The sequence below is a fragment of the Podarcis raffonei genome, chromosome 10 (assembly GCF_027172205.1).
Source record: "Podarcis raffonei isolate rPodRaf1 chromosome 10, rPodRaf1.pri, whole genome shotgun sequence".
Lineage (NCBI taxonomy): Eukaryota > Metazoa > Chordata > Lepidosauria > Squamata > Lacertidae > Podarcis > Podarcis raffonei.
In genome coordinates this window covers 70917908-70942108 of record NC_070611.1, presented here as the reverse complement: position 1 = coordinate 70942108, position 24201 = coordinate 70917908, and the positions used below count along the sequence as shown (strand labels likewise).

Below are 24201 nucleotides of genomic sequence, written 5' to 3'. Positions count from 1 at the left end.
TTGGAAGGCTCAGATCCAGGCAGGGGGGCAAAGAGCACAACAGCCACATGCCCCTCGGTCCCAGCCTGTCAGGAGTACTTGCAGGAGCCAGGCCCTGTGACTAGTAGGACTCTGCAGGACTGGGGCCTTCCTCAGTTTGTTCTGAAGAGGCAAGGCACGGCCTCACAGGTGAGGCCAATTGGTAACTCACAGCACCTGGTGGCAAGAGCTGGGAAGGGATATAAGGTCAGCATTTCCCTTCGACTCTTTGTCACAGCAACACACTTCCTGCCTTGCTACGTTTTGCTTCTTGCTTCCTGATCCTTGAACCTTGGCTTCGTGACTCCTTGCTTCTTGATCCTCAGACCCCTGACTTCTTGATTCCTTGCTTCTTGACCCTCGGACCCTTGACTTTGTGACTCCTTGCTTCTTGATCCTTGGACCCCTAACTTCGTGACTCCCTGCTTCTTGATCAGAGACTCCTTATCTTGGCACCCATAAATCTTGAAGCCTAGCTTGGCTCGACTCCCAGGCTAATTAGCCAGCCGGACATCAAAGTGACTATGCCGCAGCAACGAAAAAAGCCTTGACTTTTCCACACATACCTCTGCAGTCTCTCGCAGTCTTACTCTCCTGTAAGTGCCGTGAATCTGGGCCCATAACCTGTTGTTGGGATACTGCCAGGGAGACAAAGGCCATCCTGACCCCACGTCGATTCCGGACGATCCATCAATCTCCCGTAGATACAGTATCAGTCAATTAGCGACACGAGCCTCAAAAATAACATGCCACATTCCAAGGCTGGTGCACGCTCTTTCAGCAGAGTTCGCACAACGAAAGGTGCACTCAGGAGAGCATTATTTACAACTTTATTCAGCGTTGATCAGAACAAAGAAAAAAACATGACTGCCTGCTTCGATGTTCAGGCGCAGAGTGAGAACGAAAGCAATAAACAAAAGAGAAACTTCCTGTGAACAGGAAATACGCGGGATGTGACACAACAACCTGCTCCCTTCTTAAGGTGGAACGGAAATATCCTAACACCTCGGACCCCTGACTTCGTGACTCCTTGCTTCTTGATCCTCGGACCCCTGACTTCGTGACTCCTTGCTTCCTGATCCCCGGACCCCTGACTTCGTGACTCCTTGCTTCTTGATCCTTGGACCCCTGACTTCGTGACTCCTTGCTTCCTGATCCTCGGACCCCTGACTTCGTGACTCCTTGCTTCTTGATCCTCGGACCCCTGACTTTGTGACTCCTTGCTTCCTGATCCTCGGACCCCTGACTTCGTGACTCCTTGCTTCTTGATCCTCGGACCCCTGACTTTGTGACTCCTTGCTTCCTGATCCTCGGACCCCTGACTTCGTGACTCCTTGCTTCCTGATCCTCAGACCCCTGACTTCTTGACTCCTTGCTTCTTGATCCTCGGACCCCTGACTTCGTGACTCCTTGCTTCCTGATCCTCGGACCCCTGACTTCGTAACTCCTTGCTTCTCGATCCTCGGACCCCTGACTTCTTGACTCCTTGCTTCTTGATCCTCAGACCCCTGTCTTCTTGACTCCCGGCTCTCTGACCCTCGGACTCTTGGCTTCCTGACTCCTGGCTTCTGGACCCCTGTTCCTGCTCCCACCCCGCCATCTTGCCCCCGGTCCTGACATCCCCTGCCGGGACTTCGATCACCCGTGAACCGGACCGTGACACTGCCTCACCAGCACACAAAGCCACCTCACCTGTAGTCTTCTTGCACCACAGCTCGCATTTCTGCTTGGATGGAAACTGATTGGCGTTCCCCCCGCAACCTCCAAAAATAAAAGGCCGGCAGTTGTTGGCTGCCTGGTGGTAATACCAGAGGACTGTGTACCGTACACAGGAGCCTTCATCCATTGGCAGGGCACAGGGATCTGCAAAGAACCACAAACATCTTGTGAGTGGGTGAGACGTCATCATCACTTCAAGCAACTTTGTGTGGAGAGAAGAGAGAGAGAGACACTCAACGTGCTGAATGAAAATCCAATTTTAAAACCCCAGGTACTACCAGTGCCATTAATATGCTTGGTGCACTATAAATACAGTGGTACCTCTGGTTGAGAACGGGATCCGTTCCGGAGGCCCGTTCGCAACATGAAAGGAACGCAACCTGCAGCGGCGCGTCTGTGCATGCGCGGGTTGCAATTCGCTGCTTCTGCGCATGCGCATGACATCATTTTGCGCGTCTGCCCTTGCGTGAGCGGCGAAACCCGGAAGTAATCCTTTCTGGTACTTCCGGGTTGCGGCGGGACGCAACCTGAAAAAACGTAACATGAAGCAAACGGAAAATGAGATATGACTGTATAGGTCCCTGGCCCAAGGAGGTAACAATTCAAAATTCAGCACAGAGGAAGCAAGGGGGGCAGAGAGATGGGGTAAGAGAGTGGAGAAATCGGAATGCATTTCAGTTAGGGTTGGTCACAGCGATGCGGGTGGCGCTGTGGTCTAAACCACTGAGCCTCTTGGACTCGCCAATCAGAAGGTCAGGGGTTTGAATCCGCACAACGGGGTGAGCTCTTGTTGCTCTGTCCCAGCTCCTGCCAACCTAGCAGTTCGAAAGCACGTCAAAGTGCAAGTAGATAAATAGGTACCGCTCTGGCGGGAAGGTAAACGCCGTTTCCATGCGCTCTAGCTTCCGTCACGGTGTTCTGTTGCACCAGAAGCGGCTTAGCCATGCTGGCCACATGACCGGAAAGCTGTCTGTGGACAAACGCCGGCTCCCTCGGCCTGAAAGCGAGATGAGCGCTGCAACCCCATAGTCGCCTTTGACTGGACTTAACCGTCCAGGGGTCTTTTACCTTTTACAGCTAAGGACGTGGAGAAGAACTTTAATTCAGGTCAAATGCGAAGAAAAACCACCCTATTTTGCAGTGTCCAAAACAACACAACAACCGAAAAAACACAACCATCCTTTGAAATTTGCAGTTTTCCGAATTTTGCGCGTGCAGCTACTGTACTATGTGACAGCCCCCTGAGATATTTGAAGAGATTTCTTCTGCTTTGGAGGGTAGGACTCGAACCAATGGCTTCAAGTTACAAGACAGGAGATTCAAACTAAACTTCAGGAAGAAATTTCTGATAGCAAGCCGTTCAACAGTGCAACGGACTAGCCCTCAGGAGATGGTAGACTCTCCCTCCTTGGAGGTTTTTAAGAAGTATGGTGGCGAGGAAGGGAATAGAAGTCTGCAGGCTGCATGCAGGTGCCTCCCCCCCACCTCACATGTAGTTATGGTTTTAAACTATAATTAATAATAATAAATAATAAGAATTTTTTATTTATACCCCTCCCTCCCCGGCCAGAGCTGGGCTCAGGGCGGCTAACACCAGTAAAATTACAATTAAAAAACACACAAACCAATTTAGAATACAGGTTAAAATATAATTTAAAATGCAGCCTCATTTTAATAGTAGCCCATAGATTAAAACCATAAGGGGAGGGAAACATAAGAGTCAGAATGAGTCCAGACTGAAGGCCTGGTGGAACAGCTCTGTCTTGCAGGCCCCGTGGAAAGATGTCAAGTCCCACAGGGCCCTAGTCTCTTGAGACAGAGCGTTCCACCAAGTCGGGGCCAGTACTGAAAAGGCCCTGGCCCTAGTTGAGACCAATCTAACCACCTTGCGACCTGGGACCTCCAAAATGTTGTCATTTGTGGACCTTAAGGTCCTCCATGGGGCATACCAGGAGAAGCGGTCCCTCTCCTGTGTGAAGCCCCTCAAATAGTTCACAATCTGGATCCAGGTCAGGTTGACCCTGGAACCTTTGGCGGCGCCTGCGTCCTTCTAACTCCCAAGCAGAGGTTGAGTGGTCATCTGTCAGGCGTGCTTCAGTTGAGATTCCTGCATTGTAGGGGGTTGGACTGGATGACCCTTGGGGTCCCTCCCAACTCTACAATTTGATGAGTGCATGGAATTCACATCCATAGGATACAGCGACAGCCACCAACTTGGACAGCGTGTAAAGGGGGTTGTGGTGTAGTGGTTAAGAGCGGTGGACTCGTAATCTGGTGAACCGGGTTTGCTTCCCTGCTCCTCCACATGCAGCTGCTGGGTGACCTTGGGCCAGTCACACTTCTCTGAAGTCTCTCAGCCTCACTCACCTCACAGAGTGTTTGTTGTGGGGGAGGAAGGGAAAGGAGATTGTTAGCCGCTTTGAGACTCCTTCGGGTAGTGATAATGCGGGATATCAAATCCAAACTCTTCTTCTTCTTGTGTGAATTCACGGAGGCTATCAGTGACAACTTGCTGTGATGGCTATGTTTTGACAGGGCTGTTGTGTTTTGGTTCTGCTTCAGGGCTTCCCACTGCGGCATCTCATTGGCCACTTTGGGAACAGGATATTAGAACGGATGTGGACCGCTTTCGGTCTTATTCATCTTCTGATATTTTTTGTCAAGAGGAATCCCATTCTCATGTCAACAGGCAGTTTGTTGAAAGAGCGCTTTATACTAATCCTGAATGCGGCAGCTAGACTGGTGACTGGGAGCGGCTGCCGAGACCACATAACACCGGTCCTGAAAGATCTACACTGGCTCTCACTACGTTTCCGAGCACAATTCAAAGTGTTGGTGCTTTAAAGCCCTAAACAGCCTTGGCCCATTATACCTGAAGGAGCGTCTCCACCCCCATCGTTCTGCCCGGATACTGAGGTCCAGTGCCGAGGGTCTTCTGGCAGTTCCCTCATTGTGAGAAGCCAAGTTACAGGGAACCAGGCAGAGGGCCTTCTTGGTAGTGGTGCCCTCCCACCAGATGTCAAGGAAATAAACAACTACAGTGGTACCTCGGGTTAAGAACTTAATTTGTTCTGGAGGTCTCTTCTTAATCTGAAACTGTTCTTAACCTGAGGTACCACTTTAGCAAATGAGGCCTCTCGCTGCCACTGTGCCGCTGGAGCACGAATTCCGTTCTCATCCTGAAGCAAAGTTCTTAACCCGAGGTGCTATTTCTGGGTTAGCAGAGTCTGTTACCTGAAGCGTCTGTTACCCGAGGTACCACTGTAGCTGACTTTTAGAAGACATTTAAAGGCAGCCCTGTTTAGCGAAGTTTTTAATGTTTGATGTTTTATTGTGTTTTTAAATATTTGTTGGGAGCCACCCAGAGTGGCTGGGGAAACCCAGCTAGATGGGCAGGGCATTAGATAGATAGATAGATAGATAGATAGATAGATAGATAGATAGATAAAATAGCTAGAACTTTGCACCGGGTTGATGTCAACCATAGGTGAAAGCTCAGCTTCATATTCGCCAATTTCCTTCGCTGTTGAAAAGAGACAGGCTTCCCCCCCCGGGGGCTGGTTAAGCTACTCCCCCCCCCGCCCCACATGTGCTCCATTACCAGGGACACTTCCTCTAGTGAAAGTGACTCTCCGAAATGCCATTTAATTCGCTGCTTTTCACCCCGTAATGGGCTTGGCGTGCTCGCCACCGCCAGCGCCGAGACGGATCCATTATCTCCTGATCCCCTGGAGCCGCAGAGGCAAATGGAAATCCGCCGGTTAATGAGGGCATGCAAATAAATTTGCTGAGAGATTTAAATATTGATCGCTACGGGCTCGGCATGGCCTGCACCCCCCTCCCTCTCCCCGCCGTACGAGGAGCTCTAGATAAAAATGTCACGGAAACAATCGCCGGGCGGCAGAAGCATCGGGAGCAATAAAAAGGAGACTTAATGGCTTTTAACGGCTTAGGCGAAAAGGTTGGGTGTTAGTCAGAGGGGAATCGGTGGCCGTGTTGGGGGAGGCCGGGGGATGAATGTCAGGGAGCTGGGGGGGAATCTGTATGTCTGAGAGGGTCCAAAACTAAACAGGAGCGAATGAATCTGTCCCGATGGCAGAATCCTGTTAGCATTCAGTTTTGCTATCTGCACTCAACGCTAGGGAAGAGCTATTTATAAGCCCGGCTGCCGGCCACTAATGGGATGCTGAGCTGAGGGTCAATTGCATGTAGGCCTACAACATTCCACCCCCTTCAAGCCCCCTGGGCTCAAAAACTGTCCTTGTTAGGATGGAGAGAAGAAAGGAATGGGGAAATTTGTCAATTTCTGTTTCTCTGTTTTCCTATCTTAAAGTCAAGTCTCCATATTTCCACATCACTTTATTTTATTTTTTTTAGTCCTTGCAAAAATTTGTTCGCACATTTTTTTGCAAAGCTATTTCCCCTAGCAGAATGCCTTTTTTGGCAAGTCACATTCGTGGATCTATGCCTTCTAACGCACACATCTGCACGTTTTCATAAATATCACTCGACGGGAGAAACGGCCTAGCAAAATTCAGACAAGTGCAAATTTCAACGGACGGTGGATTTTCGTTTTATGTACTTTTTCGGAATGTGTGAATTAGGTAGGTTTCCCCACTTAAGGAAGCTTTTAATGTTTGCTGTTTTACAGTATTTTAATATTGGAAGCTGCCCAGAGTGGCTGGGAAGCCTAGCCAGATGGGTGGGGTATAAATAATAAATTATTATTATTATTATTATTATTATTATTATTATTATTAATCAGATTCCACATGAGCCCGTCCTAGAACCTGTTGCTAATGGCAAGTAGCAGTGATGATTCGAAAGTCCAGCTCAATGGAAGCCCTGAGAGTTAGCAATAAACAATGGGCTTTATTCTCATGGAGGTGGCGAAACTATCTCTGGTCTGGACTGCAAGCTCTTACATGGTAAAAATGCCCTGTATGTGTAAATCTAGCAGGTCAGGCAGCTAGAACCCTTGCCCCTGACAAGCTAGTTCTCTATATGCGGGGGAATTCTTTGATGGGAAAGTGTTCCATCCCATGAGCACCTAGACGCCCTCTTTATTTTGCATTCTTGATGATATGTGCGCTGTGGGTTAAACCACAGAGCCTAGGACTTGCCGATCAGAAGGTCGGCGGTTCGAATCCCCGCGACGGGGTGAACTCCCGTTGCTTGGTCCCTGCTCCTGTCTACCTAGCAGTTTGAAAGCACACCAGTGCAAGTAGATAAATAGGTACCGCTCCAGCGGGAAGGTAAACGGCGTTTCCGTGCGCTGCTCTGGTTCGCCAGAAGCGGCTTAGTCATGCTAGCCACATGACCCAGAAGCTGTACACCGGCTCCCTTGGCCAATAAAGCGAGATGAGCACCGCAACCCCAGAGTTGGCCACGACTGGACCTAATGGTCAGGGGTCCCTTTACCTTTAATGATATGTGCACTCATGATGTTATTGGGATGGTCACACCTAATCCTGATAGATATATTGTTTTCCTTCCAGTTGATGCATGCCCTGCAACTTCCAGCTGAAAGCACGTAACATCTTTTTACTGAAAATATTCTGGTTTACCTATTTTTGTCCTGCTTTGGGTTGTGCTGCAGTGCAAGATTGCCCTTCCACATGAAAACAATGCTGTAACATAAAGGTAAAGGTAAAGGACCCCTGGACAGTTAAGTCCAATCAAAGGCGACTATGGGGTTGTGGCGCTCATCTCGCTTTCAGGCCAAGGGAGCCGGCGTTTGTCCACAGTGTTCCGGGTCATGTGGCCAGAATGACTAAACCACTACTGGCGCACGGAGGACAGTGACGAATGCCAGAGCGCATGGAAATGGCATTTACCTTCCCGCTACAGTGGTACCTATTTATCTACTTGCACTGGTGTGCTTTCGAACTGCTAGGTTGGCAGGAGCTGGGATAGAATTAAAAAAAAATTATTGATAACCTGCCCTTCCCAGTTCAGAAAACCGGGCTCAGGGCGGCTAACAAGAAGTTTAAAACACTTAATTGATACAACAAAAAACAGCATAAAATACAGTATAAAACGGGAATAACAAGAAATTCAGAATTCAAAAATCAATTTAGGGGGAACATCCATCCAATAAACATTAGGTGATCACCAGGGCTAGCTGGCTAAATTAGTCATATTTGGGCCAGCGAGGAGACCAGGGGAGAATTAGCTGTGGGATCCCAGAGCGGGTAATCTTCATAAAAAGGGGAGGGGGAAGGAAGGAAGGGGAATAAAAGATCAGGCGAAGTTCAAATTGAAAGCCAGGCGCAATACCTGTGTCTTACAGGCCCTGCGGAAGGAAGTTAAATCCTGCAGGGCCCTGGTCTTGGGACAGAGCATTCCACCAGGTCGGAGCCATCACTGAGAAGGCCCTGGCCCTGGTGGAGGATAATCTGACTTCCTTAAGGCCCGGGACCTCTAAACTATGGTTATTCATGGACCTTAAGGTCCTCTGCGGGGCAGACCAGGAGAGGCAGTCCCGTAAATACGAGGGCCCTAAGTCACGAAGAGCTTTAAAGGTCAAAACCAGCACCTTGAACCTGTCCAGAGCAACGGGAGCTGACTCCGTCGCGGCGAATCGAACCGCCGACCTTCCGATCAGCAAGCCCAAGATGCTCAGTGCCACAGCACCACCTGCGTCCCTAATGCTGTAACATAGGGGATGTATTGCAGAACTATCTGCAATGACGTGTGCGGACGGTCCAGTATAAACCCGCGACTAATGCACTATTTTTGCATCCATGACATATAAACAAAACGAAAAGACGACACCAGGAGATGATGCTGTATAATTTTGTTGCATGGCACACCTGTGCTCTGCAACATCATCTCTTCTCTCTGTCTGAATATAGTGTGCCAGGATCCCTGGGCATCCAAAGCCCCTGGAATTGGGAGCTGAATTGTTGCCACTTCCATCAGGACAACAGGCTTAGCTTGCCACCTTTCCACTCTGCAAAAGGAGGCTGCATTCCTACGCCATAGGACAGGAAGCAATGCTTTTAATTCTGTGCACTCAGGTGGTATGTGGGTTTGGGTCAAGGCAGCTTCTAATCGCAAAAACCTTGGAGGGTCAACATCAGGGATATGGAGGACTTGGGCTGTTAGGCGCAGGCTGTTAGGCATGTGTTAACCTTAATTTCATTTTCCTTAGCGCCTGTTGCGTTTCCTGCGCTCGCTTTCTCTCTCCCGCTACTAAACCTGAATTAAAACACCCCAGGTTCCTGTGCCTGAAGTACTGCTTTTAAGAAAAGGAGCAGGAACCTCAATAAAAAGGACAATTAACAACCCATCTAGCTTATTGTGCCAATGCAATGAGGAAGTATAGGACATCAAAGGGCTCTCACTTCTTCTAGGTAAAGGTAAAGGGACCCCTGACCATTAGGTCCAGTCGTGACCGACTCTGGGGTTGCGGCGCTCATCTCGCTTTATTGGCCGAGGGAGCCGGCGTACAGCTTCTGGGTCATGTGGCCAGTATGACTAAGCCGCTCCTGGCAAACCAGAGCAGCGCACGGAAACGCCGTTTAACTTTCCGCCAGAGAGGTACCTATTTATCTACTTGCACTTTGACGTGCTTTCGAACTGCTAGGTAGGCAGGAGCAGGGACCGAGCAATGGGAGCTCACCTCGTTGTGCGGATTCGAACCGCGACCTTCTGATAGGCAAGTCCTAGGCTCTGTGGTTTAACCCACAGTGCCACCCACGTCCCTCTCCTTCTTCTACTGTGTCCCAATTTCAAATGTTACCTCTGCCAGTGACATTTGCTTCTCCAACACTACCATCTTTGGGCAGCGTGGACCCCCTCGGTCCCTCACACAAATCTATCCAGTTACCTTTGCTGCCTTTAATTCCTGGGTTAGGCAGGGAGTCTTTTCCTAGCCCTACCTGGGACCTGCTGCAAGCAAGGCAGAAGACCAACCACTGAGCCACAGGCCCTTCTCTTTAGAGGGATGTGGGTGGCGCTGTGGTCTAAACCACCGAGCCTCTTGGGCTTGCTGATCAGAAGGTCAGCAGTTCGAATCCCCACGACGGGATGAGCTCCCATTGCTCTGTCCCAGCTCCTGCCAACCTAGCAGTTCGAAAGCACACCAGTGCAAATGGATAAATAGGTACCACTGGTAAATGGCGTTTCTGTGCGCTCTGGTTTGGTCTCTTTGATAACACTGTCCAACCATCTTGTCCTCTGTTGTCCCCTTCTCCTTGTGGCCTCCATCTTTCCCAGCGTCAGGGTCTTTTCCAGGGAGTCTTCTCTTCTCATGAGGTGGCCAAAGTCTTGGATCCTCAGCTTCACGATCTGTCCTTCCAGTGAGCACTCAGGGCTGATTTCCTTCAGAATGGATAGGTTTGATCTTCTTGCAGTCCATGGGACTCTCAAGAGTCTCCTCCAGCACCAGAATTCAAAAGCATCCATTCTTCGGTGATCAGCCTTCTTGATGGTCCAGCTCTCACTTCCATACATCACTACTGGGAAAACCATAGCTTGAACTATATGGACCTTTGTTGGCAAGGTGATGTCTCTGCTTTTTAAGATGCTGTCTAGGTTTGTCATCGCTTTTCTTCCAAGAAGCAGGCGTCTTTTAATTTCGTGACTGCTGTTACCATCTGATCTGCAGTGATCTTCTTCCTTACCATTATCCAAAAGGTCCTTGCTACCCATTATTTATCTATCCATCCCTTCATCCATCCATATCTCAATCGAGCCATCAATTGGACTTGTAGCGAAATATGATTCCAGCATCTTCCACTGTGGGCAGCTTTAAGTGGAGTTAAAGATCCATCACTCTCTTGCTCCCTGGGCAAAATTAGGATTTCCCTGCCCACCCCATATGGCTGCTTTTGGGAGTGCATTTTATGCCTACCACTGAGTGCCAGGAAAAATGTCTTCCAAGTTGCCAAACAAGCATCTTAGGGAAGAAAAAGATTTACCTGCCAGAGGTGGCACAGATTCTCTCAGCAGCACACCTGCGTTGGTCCTGTTCTGCACTTCGCCAAATAATCCTTGCTCTGCCAGACCTTCCGGCAGCAGAGACCTTTTCTCTGTCTCTTGGGCATCTGCTAGGTAATCGACATCGGGGTCTGCCAATCTATTCGCCAGGTGGAAGTTTTTGCCTGTTTGAAAGGAAAATGAGAGGGAGGGAGAGAGGACAAGACTTAGACCCCAAATATCTGTATTCCTACAGACCCTATTGGGTGCTAAGATCGGTAGAGGGAGCCCTCTTGGTCATTGCACCACCCAAGGGTGGTGGCTCAGGAGAGGGCCTTCTCTGTGACAGCCCCTAAGATGTGGAATTCCTACAGAGGTGTGTCTGGCACCTTAATTGTTATAGATTTGTCGTATGCAGAAGACATACCTCTTCTCCCCGGGCCTCCTTGCTGGCCCAAGTAGGACCAATTCAGTCAGCTAGCCCTGGGGATTATCTAATTGATTTTTGATTTTTATTGTTATTCATGTTTTTTGTTATGTACTGAAGTTCTCACCCTGGGCCAGAAGGGGGATACTGTAGATAGTTATACAAATGAAGGATCAAAAGTGACGTTCAGTGATTGGATAGTTTGTATGCAAATGAAGGCTCGAAAGTGACATTCAGTGATTGGATAGTTCAGTTCTGTCCAGCTTACAAATAAAGAACTGCTTTGGAAGAATCGCTGTGTCGTCTGATATGTTCACCCACAACTTAACATTTTTATACTGTATTTTATGCTGTTTTTATAATTAAGTGTTTTAAAATGTTTAAAAATTTGTTGTTAGCCGCCCTGAGCCCAGTTTTTGAACCAGGAAGGGCGGGGTATAAATAAAAATTTATTATTATTATTATTTACTCTGACCTTGACACCAGGGGTGTGTGCGTGTGTGTGTGCGCATATTTAGGATCCAAACTATTTTTCTCATTGCAAATTGTTTTAACTAATTTCAATGTTGCGTTTTTATATAGCTACAATCCACTCTGGGAACTTTACGGGGAAGGGCGGATAAGAAATCTAGTCAGTAATGACCACCATTGTCACCATCAATCGCTTCCCCGTATGGGAACTTTTAAAAATGTCTAATGTTTTGCAATTTTTTATGCGCTGCAAGCCGCCTAGAGTGGCTGCGGAAATCCAGTCAGATTATTATTATTATTATTTAAATTTTTATTTTGCCTTAAACAAATACAGATAAATATAAACAACCAAAATTACAAAAGAAAAATCCTTAATAATGGAAAAGGCTAAAAAAAATACAAAAAATATCAAAGTACATGGCATAGAACATAAGCCATTATGAGAAAGAAAAAAGAAGAAAGAAAAAGGGAAGAAGAAGGAAGAAAGAAATAAAAAAGGGAAAGGGGGGAAAAGGAAACAAAAGGGGATAATTATCCCCTAGATAATTATTTAAACATTCCCATTCTTCTTTCACCATCTTTTTAGGTTTATCATCTGTCAGCTTTGCGAGCTCCAAGTACTCCCACAATATTATTATTATTATTATTATTATTATTATTATTATTATTATTATTATTATTATTTAATTATTATGAGACATTTCTGCCTCTTGCAGCTACCTATTTGAAAGTTTAGAAATGCCATACTTATCCCTTGGAACAGCATGGTGTTCCCTGTTCCCAACTCACCGGCACAAGCTGTGATAAAGGGAAGAGAAAAAGAGATTTTGACACAGTACTTTGGGAAAGTGCAGTTTGAAAAGGTTTCTTAACATCCTGCCTTCCCTTGTTCTGCTCTGAGGGCACTAGAGTAGGCCCAGGGAGGACCTTTTTGCCCAGGCTGAGGTTTGTATTTCCTTCCGGGCAATTTGCTGGGGGCCACACTTCATTTCACTTATAATGTGTATACTGCCTTCCTATATATTACTATATGTAAACCGGTTTAGAAGCTTAAGAAACAACAAGGTCGGCAGTATAGATCACATGCCTAATAACAATCTGATCCAAAGAAGCCACAATAACTTTAAAATAGGCAACATATCAAATGCAGCAATATTTGGCAACCCATTAGAATATAATAAAAAGGTACAGGGACCCCTGGCCATTGGGTCCAGTCATGGCCGACTCGGGGGTTGTGGCGCTCATCTCACTTTATTGGCCAAGGGAGCCGGCGTACAGCTTCCGGGTCATGTGTCCAGCATGACTAAGCCGCTTCTAGCGAACCAGAGCGGCGCACGGAAACGCCGTTTACCTTCCCACCGGAGCGGTACCTAGTTATCTACCTGCACTTTGACGTGCTTTCGAACTGTTAGGTTGGCAGGGGCAGGGACCGAGTAGTGGACAGTAAAATTAAATATCAGCAAATAATCATAATTAAACAGTTCACACATATCAGTTACAATAAAGAATTACTGAAGTATAATCAATAAAAATAATGGCAAGTCACAATGCATAAAATACCACAAAAACATCCAAACCATGTAAAAGGATCAAACTGAGAAGCCAGCGGTGGGTGAGGTTAGAGGCAACAGTGGAAGGAGAACAAATAGCCAATTTTAACATTGCACAATAGGATAGCTTCTATGCAGGCTCTCACAAACCCCACAAGCATCTATCCAAAATCTCTATTTTGCTGGCTGGCAATAATGTATAAACAGTGGTAGCTCGGGTTAAGTACTTAATTCGTTCCGGAGGTCCGTACTTAACCTGAAACTGTTCTTAACCTGAAGCACCACTTTAGCTAATGGGGCCTCCCGCTGCCGCCGTGCCACCGGAGCACAATTTCTGTTCTCATCCTGAAGCAAAGTTCTTAACCTGAAGCACTATTTCTGGGTTAGCGGAGTCTGTAACCTGAAGCGTATGTAACCCGAGGTACCACTGTACTTAACCTGAGGTACCACTGCACAGGTTGCAAAATTTGCCTTGGCTGCAAGTAAGTTGAGAGCTAGGCACCAAGACAAGCATATCATAAGTGTGAGAAGTGGAGTCCTTAACTTATGCAGGTGTGGTTTTTGCATTTCTGTATGTTTGCTTTGCTGTTGTTACTGTTCAGTTTTAAATCAATTAAGGTCGTAACTTCCGCTTACGTATCCCTCCGCTTACATAAACTTCGGGATACATAAGCGGCAAACCCGGAAGTATATTTCTGGGTTTCTGCCGCGTGTGCGTGCGCAGAAGCGGTCCCTCCAGTTGCAGAAATGTCAGGATCCGACCAGAGCTCCAGAACAGATCCTGTCCGCAACCGGAGGTACCACTGTATTTGTATTTTACGCATTGTGACCAATTATGATGGCTTATAGCTTTTAGCGATAAAGATTTAATTCAAAGCATTCATTCATCCAGCCAGATAAATAAGAGGGTGAAATATATTCAGAGTCGAGAGTGGATTTCATGCTCTTGATTCAGCTCATAGTGGTGAGGAGGAATGGAAGTTCCCCCAGAATGTCTGCTTTATATACATTATTTACACAATGGGCCCCATGTGATTGGCTAATTCCGGGATTCCCCTGTAGGCCAATCAGGTTGCGGATTCACTTCCACCTGGAGCTGGATTGGGTGGCTCCTGTGGACCAATCAGACTGCTGCATTCTGAACCCTATTGTTCTAGGACCAATCAGACTGCTGCATTTTGGATCCTATTCAACTCAGTACATAACACCCCTCCCCTCTAAGTTCCAGTCCTGCCCGGGAGGTTGTATTCATAGTCCTCATAACAGAGGGATTGTCAGATTTAAAGGATTTCTAGCCAGGCAACAAAACAAAACAAAACAAAACAAAACAAAACAAAACAAAACAAAACAAAACACTCAATGCGTATAAAGCAGAGCCAATGTGGCCTAAGGAGGCTTCCAAGGGCCAGGCAGAGAGGTTTGGAGGGCCACATTCATTCCTCAGGTCTGAGGTTCCCTACCTCTTCACAAGAGAGCCAAAAGCCATAAACAGAGGGACCAGCGTGAAAATAGAGGGATTTGCTGCTCCAACCCCGCAGGGATAAGGAATTTGCAAACTCTGGCTATGGAGGTAAGTCACGACCGCCCACAATGAAGGTCACGGTCGCCGCAAAGACCTCGTGCCCAGCAAGAGCTGGGATTCATCTAGCCAGCTGGCTTGGCAAAACAGCCCGGTTTGCAGCTAATGGGGTGAAATTTGCTTTGACAGGCAAGACTGTGCCAGCATTCAAATTGATCCAATTTACAGTAGAGGAGTCTCAGGGGCTGCCAGTCTCAATACTGGGGGCGGGGGGGGAGGGGCTGCTTTGGCTTTGCTCACCATCTTTGTCGCTCATCTCGCTCCTGACAATGTCCTTTACGTCTCCCACCTGCGGCCGCAACAAAGCAGAAACGCGGAGGTTAGGATCCTGCAAACTCTACTTCCCAGTTCACTCTTGCCTGGCACTCAAAGTAGATTCTGCCACGGGTGGGCAAACACGGCAGTTTAAGCTTCTCTCAGTTCTTTGCATTTCCTGTCTTAAGTTGGATTCTCCATATTAGTTTACACTTTTATAATATATATATATATATATATACTTTCATTATTATCATTTTGTGTGTGGGTGTCTGCACATATGTGTGTTTTTGTATGGAATGTTTGGGAGGAAATAAGACGGTAAATAACAAATGACAAACTAAATATCGATGTATGTAATTTTTATTTCTTAATTATATTTAGTGGTAGTATGGTTGTATTGTTTTTTGTAACATAAAATCATTCAATAAAAATTATTTCCCCCTAAATATAGTATGTCTCTGTTTGTTATTCCCAATAACATATGAATTTATGTGAACACCTTACTCTGGGATATGCATATCTGTGCTCATAATGTGGCTGGAGAACAGCACTTCAAAATTTCGAAGGATGCGTGTGCTGTGTTTCAGAAAGTGTGAATTAGGTAAGTTTACCTTTCAGTGCAAGCAACTGGATTTCTCTTCCTGCCCCTAGATTCTACCCCATTCGTCCTTTCTGGTGCTCGTTAGGGATGTCACGTGACCCCCCCCCCGGCTCAAATAAGACATTCTAAGAAACTGGGGAAATTGGCTGGGGAAACTCAGTCAGATGGGCGGGGTATAAATATTAGATTATTATTATTATTATTTTATTATCAAACTTCTTGCTCATTTCCTGAGGGTTTTGGAGGATCTTGCGAAACGGAATCAGTCACAGAATCAGAGAAGTGTGGGGTTGGAAGGGACCCCAAAAAATCACAGCTGAAGAATCCTTGAAACGTGGCCCCAAATAGTCACAAATCTATGAATAAGCCACTTACAGAAAGTCCGGGATCTCCCTTTTCTCCTTTCCGACCAGCTGGGCCATCCTCCCCCTGTTGAAAAGACAGATGAACTAACGCAAACAAACAAAAGGTATTGGTGGAGAAGTTTGCATCAACATCAACCCTAATAATTGTTGGTGGCAAGGGGGGAAAATAAGTATATAAGGAGAGAATTCTCTAAGTGCCATGATCCAGGTTTGGGACAAGTGTTAGTTGGTGAGAGAACCCCAACAGAGATCACAAAATATGCAACAAAGTAAAGAGCTGTTAGATTTTTAAAACTTGCTCTTCTAAGTTCCTTTCAAAGTTCCCCTCTTCCCTCAGCATAAAAAAAGACCACACGTTTGGCAAATTTAAATTGGTTTGCTTACAAACTCTTCAAAGATTGAGTTAATGTGTTTTCCCATACATCAGTCAGAAAAACACAGGCAGTAAACATGTCTTAGTTACAGTGGTAACTAAGTTCCTGAATTATGGCTTGTAAGAGCCATGCGGTCTGAGCTGCAGCAACCAGCTCAAACCTCTTCACACGCTGAACTTCTCAGATAGACTGAAGGGAAACAATATGCTTGATTACTTTCCTTCCTAGGTGAGGGGGAGTGACTGAGCTAAGCCTGGCAGGACAGCTTACTCTATGGTCTTAACCCTTTCATGTATTAATTAGATTTAAGCATGGTGGTTATCCCACAACAATGGATTGCAAGCATCCAAGATATCAGATCCTCAGTGTTTCTTCATTGCTGAGCTGATGCACCCTCCTTGCTTCCTGCAGCCCAGGCATCCTGGCACTGAACCCTGAATCAAAACTAAAATCCCATAGAACTACAATGAAAGACACATTGGCCCATCCAACTCAGTATTGTTAAACACTGACTGGCAGCAGTTCTTCAGGGCTGGCCTCCCTAAAATTTGCCCCCATTTCATTGTTGTGAAGTATCTGTATACCAAGAAAGGATCAAATTGCTGCCTTGGGCATTACAATACAGAGGTTAGCAGTGCCATATACCGTATTTTTCTGTCTATAAGATGCCCCCATGTATAAAACTATTTTTGGGGACTCAGATTTAAGAAAATGGGGGAGATGTATCCGTGTATAAGACGCCCCCTAATTTTTGACATTATTTTAAAGGGGGGAAACCCTAGTCTTATACACGGAAAAATACGGTATTAAGAGAACCCTGCTAGCAGTGAAGGAGCCCCAGCAAACAGGAAAACACATCAAAACAGGCTCAAAGAAGAAAATAAAGGAAGGGGAAAGGATTAGATATCAAAGATGGGCATGATCGATTGGAGAATGGTTCTGCAACTAATTCTAACCAGGTTTGTGTTTTAGAAATAGCAACATGATGCCCCAGAAGGCCACGGCCAGGCCATAGTGGTCCATTTTTCTGAATCTGCTCTCGCTTACGGCGCTCAGAGTGCCGACGCAAATTGCATCAGTCGCAGATGGGACACTGGCAGAAAGCTGTTAAGGAGCGAGGGGGGGGGAAGCAAGTGACAGCTGCCCGCAGGAAATAAACAAGGCTGTGACTCAGGAATAGCTGTCCCTGCAGCAGTCGATACAGTAGAAGAATCACTAGGCAATGAGAGCCAAAAGCCAAGTTGCAAAGCCAGATTGGGAAGAATTCTGAAATGATGACAGCCCTTTGGTAAACAGGTCTTCCAGAGTTTGGGGAGTCCGGATGTGGCCCTCTAGGCCTCTCTGCCTGGCCCTTGGAAATCTCCTCAGCCACAGCCCTCTCCCCAGACCACACCCCAAGTACTTTTGACTGGCTGGGAATGATGGGAGCTGCAGTCAAGAAATCTGGAGGTTGCCACGTCGGCAAGGACTGCACAGCTGATGTGCTCCAACTAAGCTCGCTTCTGGATGACCTGTTCAATGAGCATTCATCCTTGGGGAGAGGTCAGGTGATGTCAAGCAAGCATTATCCCACACTTTCCAGGGGTGATCACAGCCCCCTGTGGAAGTGAGTTCCACAGTTTCATGATGCACTTTAATTGGGCAACCTGGATTGGCTGGTAAGGGAATGACTCTCACCCCCCAAATAATGACAGTCTGGAAAACGAACACAAACATCTGTATGGCATTCATGCCATTCCATCCAACACTCTGGAGTATAGGGTCAGGTTTAACGTGCTGGTTTTGACCTTTAAAGCCCTTTGTGGCTTAGGGCCCTCGTATTTACGGGACCACCTCTCCTGGTCTGCCCCGCAGAGGACCTTAAGGTCCATGAATAACCATAGTTTAGAGGTCCCGGGCCCTAGGGAAGTTAATTATCCTCCACCAGGGCCAGGGCCTTCTCAGTGATGGCTCCAACCTGGTGGAATGCTCTGTCCCATGAGACCAGGGCCCTGCAGGATTTAACTTCCTTCCGCAGGGCCTGTAAGACAGAGCTATTCCGCCTGGCTTTCAATTTGAACTTAGCCTGATCTTTTATTCCCCTTCCTTTCCTCCCCCTCCCCTTTTTATGAAGATTACCCGCTCTGAGACCCCACAGCTGATTCTCCCCTGGTCTCCTCGCTGGCCCAAATAGGACTAATTTAGCCCTCTAGCCCTGGTGATCATCTAATGTTTATTGGATGGATGTTCCCCCTAAATTGATTTTTGAATTCTGAATTTATTGTTATTCACATTTTATACTGTATTTTATGCTGTTTTTTGTTGCATCAATTAAGTGTTTTAAATTTGTTGTTAGCTGCCCTGAGCCCGGTTTTCTGAACCAGGAAGAGCAGGGTATAAATAAAAATGTATTATTTATTATTATTATTCTATTTCGTAGGACTCAGGTCTGGCAGGGCTCTGCCTTCTGTTTCATCTTCAGAATACTCACCACTCCCCCTTTGTTGCCAGGAGTTCCTGGGGGTCCCCTGAGACAAAGCTGTTGCCTTCCTCTTCTACCCCTCTCGCCCTGGAAACAGAAAAGGCAGCCCTATAGTGTCTCTTTTAAGCACAGGCGTTGCCCAAAGGTCCTACCCATCTGTAACTTTGACTAGTCAATGTCCTTCGAGGGAGATGTCCACAGCCCAATGCTAGGATATGTGAACATTGGCAGAAGACAGTTGATGAACAGTGGACCTACCAGACCACTCATCCCTGGGGTAGACGATGCAGTGCCCTACAGAGGTTATTGGACTCCAGATACCATCATTGGCAGCCCCTGTGGCCAATGGTGGATGTCACGGACTGGTTGGACGCAGAGGAATGGTGGGAGGAACCAGCTGGGGAGCCACCAATGGAAGAAGGCTCAGAGCCAGGGGAGCGGTGGTGGGACAATGACTAGTGGGCAGAGGGAGAAGACTGGGAAGAGGTGGCGCTGGAAACTGAAGAGGCAACAGGGTTCAGTGAGCAGGAAGAGGCTGTGGCAGAGAGCAGTCCAGACTCAGAGGTAGAAGCTGAAGCTGGTGAGTGGGAAGAGGGAAGCCAAGGGACAGAGATGAGATAGGCTGGAGAAGAGGAAGGGATGTCTCCCCCTACTGCTGCGACCATCCCCCTGCCTCCCAGAACCAGAAGAGAGCTGAAAAGGGCAGAGCCATGGCAGGCTGCATGCAGGCGCAGTCTCTGATGTGGGAATGTTGAGGGTGGCAGGAGAGGATATATTGATTATTAATATCCTTCCTAACTTGCGCTAGCCAATTTCTTCACTTAGCAAAGAGCATCCCCCTTCTTACTGGGCAGAAAACAAGTTTCTGACTCGCCTGAGCCTTTTGTTGTTGTTGTTGTTGTTGTTTAGTCGTTTAGTCATGTCCGACTCTTCGTGACCCCCTGGACCAGAGCACGCCAGGCACCTCTGTCCTCCACTACCTCCCGCAGTTTGGTCAAACTCATGCTGGTAACCTCGAAAACACTATCCAACCATCTCGTCCTCTGTCGCCCCCTTCTCCTTGTGCCCTCCATCTTTCCCAGCATCAGTGTCTTCTCCAGGGAGTCTTCTCTTCTCATGAGGTGGCCAAAGTACTGGAGCCTCAGCTTCACGATCTGTCCTTCCAGTGAGCACTCAGGGCTGATTTCCTTAAGAATAGATGCGTTTGATCTTCTTGCAGTCCATGGGACTCTCAAGAGTCTCCTCCAGCACCATAATTCAAAAGCATCAATTCTTCGGCGATCAGCCTTCTTTATGGTCCAGCTCTCACTTCCATACATCACTACTGGGAAAACCATAGCTTTAACTATATGGACCTTTGTTGGCAAGGTGACATCTCTACTTCTCATGATGCCTGAGCCTTTTACTATTATACAATTCAATCTAGCTCAGACTGAATTGTGTGTTCCTGCTAAGATCCCCTTTGAACCCCTCCTAAAAGAATAAAGACACCACAGTCTTATTCATCAGCAACAAAAAGTAGTTTTACTTACAATCAGGCAGAGCACAGTGTGATCCCTGAAGGTAGGCTTAAGGCTTAACGTTACAAGCATGTACAAACAGGTTTACCCCACATGGGAGATGACTTGGGGAACTGCTGTGGCAGCCAGCTGTACAGTCCAGGTGATGCAGGAAGGTCAAAGAGAGAGGGTGGTAGCAGCGTGACTTGGCCTTTTAGCAGGTCTGGAAAGGTCACGCCCACCCACTAGTCGCATGCAAGGAAGAATGCTCCAGGCCAGAAGGAACAGGAAGTTTCGACTGGCTGGACCAACATCCCCTGCATGACCACTCTAGGAAAACAAGGAATGTTGTACTTGACTGCTCCCAGTGGATTTCATCCCAGATATGATTGCTTGGAAAAAGCCCTGGGAAGGAGGGGGCTTAAGACAGCTGGGAGGCGGCAGGGACTTTCAGTCTCCACAACCGATTTCATGGTTGAAGAACCCGCCTCCTCCGGAATAAGCTGCTCTGCTCATGAGGCCTGACACCCAACCAAGTCTGTGGATATCATGTTTATGTGAATAAAGAGTTAACTCCAGCTTTGAATGCCACTGTATTCTGCTCTGGTCAGACCTCACCTGGAGTACTGTGTCCAGTTCTGGGCACCACAGTTCAAGAAGGACACTGACAAACTGGAACGTGTCCAGAGGAGGGCAACCAAAATGGTCAAAGGCCTGGAAACAATGCCTTATGAGGAACGGCTAAGGGAGCTGGGCATGTTTAGCCTGGAGAAGAGGAGGTTAAGGGGTGATACGATAGCCATGTTCAAATATATAAAAGGATGTCACATAGAGGAGGGAGAAAGGTTGTTTTCTGCTGCTCCAGAGAAGCGGACACGGAGCAATGGATCCAAACTACAAGAAAGAAGATTCCACCTAAACATTAGGAAGAACTTCCTGACAGTAAGAGCTGTTCGACAGTGGAATTTGCTGCCAAGGAGTGTGGTGGAGTCTCCTTCTTTGGAGGTCTTTAAGCAGAGGCTTGACAACCATATGTCAGGAGTGCTCTGATGGTGTTTCCTGCTTGGCAGGGGGTTGGACTCGATGGCCCTTGTGGTCTCTTCCAACTCTATGATTCTATGATTCTATGAATGGTGTGATTTATGGCTTGCTTGCTTTTTGACACTGGGAGATTGAGTCCACAAACATCTAGAGGGAATCTCATTGCCCACCCTGACTTTTACAGGGAAGATGGAGCCAACGCTAAACTTAGAGATTCTTCCCAATCAGGGATGAGGAACCTCTGCCCCAAGAGCTAAATGCGGCCCTCCAGGTCTTTCTATTTAGCCCTTGCGACTCTCCCCAGGCCATACCTGTTATGTACTGAAGTTATCACCCTGGGCCAGCAGGGGGATACTGTAGATAGTTATGCAAATAAGGGATCAAAAGTGACATTCAGTGATTTTGCTCAGTGTTTCAGCTCAGTGATTCAGCTCTGCTCAGAGGGTGGCTGCATCTGGCTGTGCTCTGTTGTCCATCCATCCCATCCTCGTCGCCAGTGTTAAGTTGTGGGTGAACATATCAGACGACACAGCGATTCTTCAAACAGCTCTTGTTTATTCACAGGCCAGGACAGAACTGAACTGAAGGGTTCAGTCAGCCTGCTTATATAGAGCTCCAGTACAACGTTACTGTAACAACTTTCTAAAACTATCCAATCACTGAATGTCACTTTCGATCCCTTATTTGCATAACTATCTCCCTGCTGGCCCAGGGTGAGAACTTCAGTACATAACAATAGCGCCTCCTGAGCCACACCCCTCACCTCCTCTGCTTTGACCCCACACTCAGGAAGTGAGAATTAGGCAGGTTTGCATTTCTGAACACATTGCTTGGTTGGAGAACTGTATCACAAGATTCAGAGAAGCCAAATTTCAAAACACAATAGTGTTTGAGAATTAGGATGGACAAACTGGTCAGTTTTGCTTCCAAGGATTGGCAAACTTTTTTTTCCCTGACCTCAGTGCAGGATCAGGAGAATTGTTTTGCTGCCTTCTTGAGCGGGGCAAGAATTATATCCAATGCATTTGTTTTTAAGTGTTGCAACGAGTCAGACCGTTTGTTTTTCTGCAGAATTGGCCGGTGACTGTAATGAGCGATTGATTCCCATCTGTAGATGAGTCCGTTAGCCTAGTTTTTTTGCCTTTGGTTCTACGATGGAAAGAACCACACAAACCTGCTCCTACCTGCGTTGGAGAAAAGGGCATTTGGCTATCCTACACAGGAGGAAAAGGTGCTTCTCCATTCTCTCTGCTCGCTGCCACAAGTTCAATAAACTGCCGGCATGAGGACTCTTTGCCCTTTGATGGCTACAGCTCCCCACTGCATGCTCTCCTTCATAATTTAGGGTTCAGAGATGGAGAGACAGAGAGAGAGTTGGCGGAGGCGGAAAAACTCTTCATGTTCTCTCGCTAATCAGCACCAAAGCGGGAATGGCTAATGATCTCTTAGAGGGCTCTTAGAGTGTGACTACCTCCTGCCACTGATATAAAAGTCCTAACCTCTTAAAGCATGTATGAAGGCAGCTCTCTCTTGTCTCTCCATCCCTCCCACCCTGGCCTAGTTCACTTTTCATCTGCTCTTTTCATTTATTTTTCAAGTGACACACAGCAGCCGCTAAGCTCTCCTCTTGATCTTTGAGACCACCCACATCCCTGGCCCAGATCTAGCCACTGTGACCCATCGTCCCATCGCCTCTCTAGACTACTGTGGCATGCTCTTTGCAGGGCTGCCCTTGTAGCCTGTTTCAGCTTTGACAGACTGGAAATAAGGCTAGGAATAAACCACACAGTCCCCCCAAATCTTAAATGCAAGACAAACACACCCCAAAGTGCAATGGACTTCAGTGTAGTGGCAAATTCAGAAGCACTGGTCCGTTCATGGCTGTCACAGCCATGCCACCTCCCCTTCTAAGCTTAGGCAACCTTCGAAGGTTATAAAACATTCTTCTAATTATACAAAAAAATAATTAGGGGTGCCTCACAATGATCGATGCAGATCTTCATGTGTTGCCTTTCAGCTAAATCTACTAGATTCAGCGTTTGATAAATGGGATCCTTTCATCATTTGCTGGAAGACGTATTCTAACTTTATGTCACTGACATAAATTTGGTTGGCTTTAAGGAAAGGATTGCATTCAACAAAACAAAACAAAGCAAAAGCCCTGCAGGAGGTTCTGTTTCCTTGCTTCCACCCCTGACCACCAGAACCCACCAGAAATCTCTTACCTGTACTCCTGGCTCACCCTGAGGTCCTTGCAGGCCAGGTGGTCCAGCGACACCCACCTTGCCAGGTAGGCCTATCTGTCCTTTGAAGCCTCCCAGGCCAGGCACCCCCTTGGCGCCCTGCAAGTTTGAACAAAGACTTCCTCTCAGGATACAGCATTTGTATCGCTTTCAACATCTCTCTGTGAGGATCTCAACATCTCACCTGTGAGGGCCGATCTACCCAACGGGGCTCAGATCATTAAAAAATGACTGTAATGCAACATAAAACTTATAGTCCATCCTAAAACAGAGCAGGGGCGTAGCACCTCCGGCTTGGGCCTCAGCTGTGGCCCTTCGTTTATAAATACAGTGGTACCTTGGGTTACATACGCTTCACGTTACAGACTCTGCTAACCCAGAAATAGTACCTTGGGTTAAGTACTTTGCTTCAGGATGAGAACAGAAATCGGCAGCAGCAGGAGGCCCCATTAGCTAAAGTGGTGCTTCAGGTTAAGAACAGTTTCAGGTTAAGTATGGACCTTCAGAACGAATTAAATACTTAACCCAAGGTTCCACTGTATATATACAAATCTATTTATTTGGTTTTTCAAATTAAAATTTTACAGTCACATATCAAACATACAACGTAAAAACAAGATCGCAAGGAATCTCTTGAACTTCCTTCCTCCCCTTTGTGGGTCCTATTGCT

General features: G+C 47.1%; 1 protein-coding gene across 1 annotated transcript in view; it reads right to left on the bottom strand.

Moving 5' to 3' along the window:
- Nucleotides 1-24201, bottom strand: part of LOC128422517 (collagen alpha-1(VII) chain-like) — a 69891-nt gene that overhangs the window by 5301 nt on the left and 40389 nt on the right. The window contains exons 18-24 of the mRNA XM_053406609.1: nucleotides 23514-23630; nucleotides 18758-18835; nucleotides 15924-15977; nucleotides 14930-14978; nucleotides 12281-12358; nucleotides 10665-10952; nucleotides 1711-1881 (exon numbers count right to left, since the gene is read on the bottom strand). Coding sequence (XP_053262584.1) covers nucleotides 1711-1881; nucleotides 10665-10952; nucleotides 12281-12358; nucleotides 14930-14978; nucleotides 15924-15977; nucleotides 18758-18835; nucleotides 23514-23630 — 835 coding nt within the window. The remainder of the gene's footprint in view (nucleotides 1-1710; nucleotides 1882-10664; nucleotides 10953-12280; nucleotides 12359-14929; nucleotides 14979-15923; nucleotides 15978-18757; nucleotides 18836-23513; nucleotides 23631-24201) is intronic.